The sequence below is a fragment of the Penaeus chinensis genome, chromosome 25 (genome assembly GCF_019202785.1).
Source record: "Penaeus chinensis breed Huanghai No. 1 chromosome 25, ASM1920278v2, whole genome shotgun sequence".
In the NCBI taxonomy this organism is placed as follows: Eukaryota; Metazoa; Arthropoda; class Malacostraca; order Decapoda; family Penaeidae; genus Penaeus; species Penaeus chinensis.
In genome coordinates this window covers 6,089,056-6,097,742 of record NC_061843.1, presented here as the reverse complement: position 1 = coordinate 6,097,742, position 8,687 = coordinate 6,089,056, and the positions used below count along the sequence as shown (strand labels likewise).

Here is an 8,687-nt window from a genome sequence, read left to right as displayed (position 1 = left end):
ACAATGCTGAAGCCATCAAAGAGGCAAATACGAAACAAGTCCTGAAACTCCCAGACGACACTTCAAGTAATGGTTATTCTCCTGCTCACCTGGTAAACCTTGGCAAGTCTGGCATCTTAAGATAATCCCACCTGACACACACACTCGACAAAGAACAGTCTCAGCTGAAGATAACCGTAACGAACTGCCTCAGACCAGACCTGGAAATAACACCACCACAGAAACTGAGACCTAAACCCTTGTTGCCACCAGCTTTGTCCAGCCTCAAACTCAAAACAAAACTGCAATTCAAAACCCATAAGGCAAAACCCAGAAGACATACTCTCAGCCAAGAGGACTTGCATTCCAACCAGCACCTTCACAATAACAATCTCACCCCATCACATCTCCACAATTCGAAATTCTAAAAATTACATACCATACAAGACACAGCTGAAAGATCTGAAGCATCTGTACAGCAACATCAGGGATGAAATGGGAGAAGGATGAAATGTTATCTGGGCACAAATAACAAAAACCATATCCAACAAGTCATTTCTGGCGAAACAAGAAAACATACATGGGATTAGATAAGACCAAATCCCTACACCCTCTCAACATCCAAAATCAGATATTTGAAGAGGCTGAAAATAAGGCTTTACGCAGAAATTGATGGACGAACACCTTCCACATCACACCGGAAGAGAACCATAAATTGGACCAAAATAACATTCTTATGCAAGTACACAATAGCAGGGAACAGATGAGCCCTATACACAAAACCATCAAAGGGCTGAACTATGCATCAAAGCTCATCCAACCGAAATCAGCAAACGAAGTTACTGACACAATCAAACAGATGAAGAAACAAAACACCGGGGAAAAGAAGTTTTAATAATACTTAGAAAACCTCCCACCCATAATGACCCATAGATTCACAAACCAAGAAAGTTCAAATAGGCCCCATAACCCTTATTCCAAACACTGAGAAATCGCCAAGTAAAGTAAGAACCTTCAGACCTATCTCTCTTCTGGAAGCACCCGGGAAAAGTTATCGAAAAAAAAAAAATCGACAGAAGACTTCTAAAAGACACAGGCTATCTCACTAACAGACAATGTGGATTTAGGTGATGAAGAGGCACTGACATAGCAATCGAACTTGCATATGAAGAAAATAGCTCAAACACTAGCCACAGGTAAACAGAGCAACATCATCCTCAGGAATGTGTCAAAAGCATTTGACAAATTATAGCACAAAGGCCTGCGAGCGTAATTACCATAAGCCAATCTACTTAACCCTTTTGGTACACTACTTAACAGCTTCCTGAAAGAGACACAAGCAAGGATAAAAATAAGACACTGCTGGAAATCCATTTGACCTAAGAAGCGGGGTACCACATGGGGTGGTATCTCACCCACCCTTTTCACCATTTATAACTCTCACACTCCACCACCAATACCAAATTCAAACTACATATGTTATTCAGACGATATCACCTAGCTCATAACTCACACATGCAAATCCAGAAGTGTTATGGCAATACAAACACAAAGAGCGAAACCACCAATCAACAGATTTGAGTATCAATGGAAAATCCAAGCAAACATATCAAATAATAGCAAAAGTTAACCGCACACCAATAATAATCATTCACAATAAAACAAGAATGTCACAACAAGGCAGTCTCCACGGCCTCACCTGTATACACACACACACACACACACACACACACACACATACATACATACACACATATATATATAGAGAGAGAGATTTATTGATATACATACATATATATGTATATATATATCATATTATACATATATATCATATATATATATATATATATATATACATTATACACACATACACACACATATATATATGTATATATAATTATATTATATTGGATTATATCATATATATATATATATATATATGTGTGTGTGTGTGTGTGTGTGTGTGTGTGTCTATACTGTATATATATATATATATATATATATATATATATATATAAATTATATGTATGTATAATATAATATTTGTACATATATATGTATGTATATCTATATATATATATATATATATATATATATATATATGTGTGTGTGTGTGTGTGTGTGCGTGTGTGTGCGTCTGATATATATATATATATATATATATATATATATATATATATATATATATATATATATATAACATAATATATATATATGATATGTATAACATAACATATATAATATTATATATATGGTTGGCAACCAGTTGGTGCTAGTACAAAGAGGCTAATAGGCGAAGCAGGCCCCCAGAACTACTCCACCCGCAGAACAGCAACCAATGTCAGGTTAAATGACCTGTCTATTGTTATCCTTGGAACTATCGTTGACCATCGAAACGGTTCTTCCGCCAGTTCTAGATACTCATGTTACTGCTGCCCAGCATGTATATATATACATATATATATTATATATATCATATTTATTATATGTATATCATCATGTATATATATATATACTGTATATATATTATATGCATAACATTTATCGTATCATATGTATATTATACATATACATATATTATATTCTATATATATCATTATATGTACATAATATATATAATACATATATTTTATTATATATATACATATATATAAAGCGCGCGCGCCATATATATATATATATATATATATATATATATATATATATATGGTGTACATATATACCATATATATATATATATATATTTATATTATATGAATATTATATATATATATATGGTGTACATATATGTGTGTATATATATGTGTATATATATATATATATATATATATATATATGGTGTACATATATGTGTGTATGTATATATACATACACATACACATATATATGTGTATATATATATGTGTATATATACATATATATATTTATATATACATATATACATATACATATATATATACATATATATTTATGTGTATTATATATTTATACATATATGTACACCATATATATATGTGTGTGTGTGTGTGTGGTGTACGTATATATATACACATACACTTATGTGTGTGTCTATGTATATAAATGTATATATATAAATAAATATATGTATATATATACATATATATATACAGGCGTTCCAAGAATTCTATACGTATGCCCTTTTTGGTAATTTCAGATTTTTTTCTTTTCTCATTCTTTGCCAAGTTACCTCCGTTATTTCACATAACTGATTTTAAATTGATAATAATAATAAAAAAGATTGTTATAATAGCAGTGTTAGAAATATGTTAACAATAATAACAATGATAATGATAATGATAGTGATAATAGTAATAATGATAATGATAATAACAATGATAATGATAATGATAGTGATAATAAAGTTAGTAATAATGATAATGATAATAAAGTTAGTAATAACAATAATGATGATAATAACAAGAATGACAGTGAAGATGATACTGATAATGATAACCACAATAATAATAACAATTATAGTAATAAGAATTGTGGGAACGTAGTTTGACAGGGTTGGAAAGTTTCAGAATGCAGATAAACATCCTTTTGTTTTTCCAAATGTTTATATGCTGATTACTGAAATTAAAAAGAAATAACATATAAGAAAACTTAAAAATTAATTAATTACGCTTACATCAAAGAATAAACATATAGTTACATAAAAATATTGTACATGTTCATAACTAATAAATATATCACACTTAATATAAACAATTTTAGTATTACAACAATATCAAATCAATGGTAATTATTTCAACTCACCGAAAATTTTGATTTCCGAACCCTCCTACTGGTTCCTCGTTTCGTGAGTCTTATACTCATTAAATGGCTAGCGAACCTTATGTTCGCTGCCTGAACAATGAGAAGCCTTATGCTTCTACAGTAAAACGTAACATTCGACAAAATGAGTCTTATATTCATTCATAAACAGCGAGCCTTACGCTCTCTGTTCCGAACGTCTTCCTTCATGGAGCCTGTCTCCGCGTCTGACCTCCTACGTGTCACGTCCCCGTCTTCCGCGTCTGACCTACGTGTCACGTCCACGTCTCCCCTCCACGTAACGTGTCTACGTTTCCCTCGGAGGAATACGAGTTTAAAATATTTTCCTTGACATAATATTAATTGTGACTAAAATAACATTAAATGAATGTATAATTATTTTAGTATCATTGTCTATCTTTGTTCGGTGAATTACGGTTACAAGTACTGAGACAAGTAAATAGTAAATGTGTAATGATTTTAGTTGTGTTCCATAAAAACCCTTTTAGAATCAGATATAATAATTATTAACATTATTTTATGATAATACTTGATTTATTGCGCATTGTACTTTGTTGGTCTAATCAAGCACAAGTTGATTTGCTTAAATAAAAGTGCGCTCTGGCTCCCTTCTGTGACCATGAACTGTTATGGAAAATGGGATGTTATGATTTCGAGGGATAACTCGAGTAGTTTTCGTAAGCTCTCTGGAGTCTTTTCGTACATAAACCGATATATAAATATATCTGGTCATTACAAGAATAATAATCCCAATGAATTACGTCAAGTCAGCACCATTTCACAAAAATTGTTTTAGAGTAAATATCAACTGTTCATCTAAAATTTATTGGTTACATGAAAACATTCTTAATGATAACATCAAACAGAAGCATCACAGAAGCCTATAAATTGATTATCTGTCCAAGAAGCCTATTATGAAAAGTAACACCATGAAATCAAAGGTTATAAATTCCGCCTGTATGAAATAACATAAAATTCAAGCACGCATTAAGGATGTTAAAAAAATCCTGCAAGAATTACATACAGCGATTAAGGGATTATCCCATGAGGTCAAATTTTCGTGTACTTTCCACAATCTACAAACAGCAATTTCATTTAACAAATCTCGACTCTGGATCTTCATTGTCCACCTAAACTAGAATGGGAAGCAAGAATGGAGCTGGCCTCGTTCCCTTTGCCTACGCCTGGGCAGATGGGTGATAATCACTAACTTCCATGTTATTACCCTTTTATCCGTGTGCTTCGACTTGTGATATTATGGTTAACTGAATTTTGATAGAACACCATATTTCTGCCTTTTTTACGTTTGTATAGGCTAGAGTAAATGACATTTTCGTGGACACACAATAATCTGTACACATTTCGAGAAAGTATATGACAAACCTGTAGAATGTTTTACAAGTACACGATAATTTGCTCTCGTGTCATATGGCCTTTCCATGTGCTCTGAGTGAAGGATTCTTCATGAACGAGATGCAAATAAAACACGAGAAAAATACAAATATTACAGTAAATTTGTTTACTATATTGCTTCAACAAGGCTAGAAAAAGCAATATAGTGAAAAGGTCTTCCGTATATTCGCGTGTTTTTTTATATATTCCTACGTTGTTTTATGAACTACAGAGGCACTGAGCCACAACCAGCAACAGGCAAACAAGTACAAAAGTTACTAGAGGGTGAGTAGGAGCAGGTATCACACCTACAAGGTGGTAAGATTATGTTCGGGTACACTGTCCTTATCACAGTCTTTTCAATGTACACCGGGCGTGTGACAGTTCCCCGTGGTGGGCAGCTATAGCCGGAGTAAGCAGAGCGTTTGACAACGTTGCCCTCAATCCTTGGCCACAAAGATACATCGGTGACACCCAGCACTGGTTCTAAGGATTGCACTTCTCTCTTAGCCTGAACTTTGGAGTGTGATCCCAGTGCCTCTCTAAAGGCAGTTGGGGCACTGTTGACGTGTCCGACGAAGGAAGGTTCCAAGGAATGCGGAGTGCCATTGGTTACGGCGCCAGTTGCCACCCACACCAGAGCCACTATCAGGTAGCGCGATGTCATTTTCACCAAGACGGTCAACTCGAATGGAACCTGAAACATGTGATAGATTATGAATTATAAATCTACGTATGAGTACAAATATGCACATGTAAATAAATATATAGATCGGTAGACAGTCGGCATAAAAGCATAATTGTGTGCAAGCCATTAGCTCCCAAAATGACGGCCCTCTCCCCGAAGCTAAGCGGTGGCCCATGGGACGAGCTGGTCAGAACGCCTTCCGTCGCCATACCTTGAACAACTAGCGAGTCCTTGGCCTCCTGGACTGTGCTCGGCCTCACTACCACTCAAATACCGTCTACATCACCTTCTGAATATATCACAGCGTGTTATAATCTTTTGCCGTTAAATAGTTAAGCTATACAACTCTATTATTGTTACATGGAGTCCATAAAAACAAATAGAGCTCTTACATATATATATATACTTATATATGTATATATATATTTATATATATGTATATATATGCTTAATTATATATATATATATATTTATATTTATACATACATATGTTTTTATATATATATATATATATATATATATTCATATTTATATATCTGTATATACATATATATCTATAAATCTATATCTATCTATCTATCTATATATATATATATATTTATGTTTGTGTGTGTGTGTGTGTGTGTGTGTGTGTGTGAATAGGAAAACCGCCACAATAACAAAAAAAAGAATTAAATCGTAACGTTTTAAACCCGTCAAGAGTTCCTCGTCAAACGGATAAAAAACCGGAATGGATCCCTCCATTTCGGTCATTTATCCGTCTCATGAGGGACTCTTGGCGAGTTCCTCTCTTTACGATTTAATTCCATTCAATTTAATTCCATATATATATACATATATACATATATATGCGTGTGTGTAATATATGATATATATACATATATAACATATACATATATATATATTTATATATATATATATATATATATATGTGTGTGTGTGTGTGTCATATATATACATAAATACATATATATACATACATATATATGTATACATATATGTATATATATGTATGTATATGTTGTGGCCCCTATTCAACATTTTAGTAAATGTTCTTCAGTATGAAGACTTATTATGTTCGATTAATAATTGTTTAAATGTTCTTATTAATTATTATGTAACTTTAAACAATCAATGACTTCAAAGTGACAATAATAATACTATTAATTGTTGCAGCTGAAGGTCCGAGATAAATCTTTGTAAAAAGTCAGTATATCTATTAAATGAATATTATAAATACAATATAATAAAGTTACAACACCAAAGTTTATGTGAAAAAGAAACAGAGAAGATAGTGTTTGGGTTCTTGACTCTTTACATATAACTAGACAGTTATGACTCAATGTTCTATAATTATCATGAAACTCGATGAAAACCAAATCAACAATATTCAAAACTACGTCATATCTTAATGAATCAAATATGAAACAAAATAGCGATCATTATAAAAGCCTACCAAAAAACATTTAAAACAAGAGTGAAAGAATATCTACTGAAATATCAATGACATCAGGCGTTTGAACATCAAGTCAAGCACGAAATTTCAGTCCTCTGTGATATTAATGTTCTCTCTAATCTTGTTAAATAAGCATTGTATAATATTTATGTATATAACATCCTATTACATAATGTAAACATCATATGTATAAATAGGATACCCACTGTAATTAATGGAATAAAGTGTTTTGAATTTGAATTTGGATTGATAGACAAAAAAATCAATCTTGCTCTGCGTCTGAAAACCACAGGACTCGTCACTGCCTACACACTTAAACTAACCTATCTATTCTCATTAACCATTAAAAAAGATATATCTAACATAATATTGATATATGACCTTGAAGTCTAGCACATTTATTTCTTTTAACCATTAACCCTTAGCACAATATTGCCACAACATTAGTTCAATTTGATAATCAAGTTGTTTCATTACATGTTCATAAAAAAAAAAATAGTTTTCTTCCTAATCTTATGTTACAGAATAGCACTCCCATGTTACTGTCTTCCATTTTTAATTCCTGCCACTATGTTCCAGCACGATGCTACACCAAAATACTTCAAACGGACTTACCGAGATGAACATGGCAACCGGACGCTACTCCGAGACCTAATTCTCCTTTTATTTTCGATATGAAAATAAAATGGTTATCACTAAATCATTCCTTATAGTTGGAAAGATAGCCGCATCAGGATTTTTCTATGGCCCAGCCCATTTTTAACGCTGCACATATCACTTCTAAATTGTTCTAACTGCCACCCGAGTTAATTTCTTGTTCCCAGAGTGATACAATATGATCTATATTGCGGTCGATTAGAACTGCTTGCTGTTTCGCACTCGTGCTTTCCTTTTTGCCTCTGCGGGTTCATCACTAGGTGGTACCCTCTGTCACACGATGATTTCGCTACTTTGGGCCATAGGGCGCTTCTTTTTTTTCTTTCTTTCTTTCTTTTTTCATGTGTGTCTTGTTCTGGTGACCATGTTTTTATGCAAGGAATCCTCCTCGAATCCTTGCGATGTTGATCTATTTGGGGCGTCTCGTCTCAGCTTGTGTTTCGCTTGGTCATAAGGCATCCGCTTCGCTATTTATATACACGTCGTAGACACTCGAAGGCTTAGTCATATATATATATATATATATATATATATATATATATGTATATATATATATGATATATGAATATGTTTATATATGTACACACTTGTATATATGTATGTATATATATATATGAATATGTATATATATATATATGTATGAATGTATGTATGTAAAATGTATGTATGTAAAAGTGTGTGTGCATGTGTGTGCACGCTATGAAATAACAGATATTT

The 8,687-nt window shown here is 32.6% G+C and overlaps 1 protein-coding gene across 2 annotated transcripts in view; it reads right to left on the bottom strand.

Moving 5' to 3' along the window:
- Window positions 1–4,586: 4,586 nt before the first annotated feature.
- Window positions 4,587–8,687, bottom strand: part of LOC125038550 — a 5,525-nt gene continuing 1,424 nt past the window's right edge. The window contains exons 1-2 of one of the 2 annotated variants that reach the window (XM_047632069.1): window positions 6,069–6,138; window positions 4,587–5,866 (exon numbers count right to left, since the gene is read on the bottom strand). In XM_047632069.1, coding sequence (XP_047488025.1) covers window positions 5,396–5,836 — 441 coding nt within the window. In that variant the 5' untranslated portion in view covers window positions 5,837–5,866; window positions 6,069–6,138 and the 3' untranslated portion in view covers window positions 4,587–5,395. Of the gene's footprint in view, window positions 5,867–6,068; window positions 6,139–8,687 lie in introns of those variants that run through there. The other variant, XM_047632068.1, reaches the window with a different exon arrangement.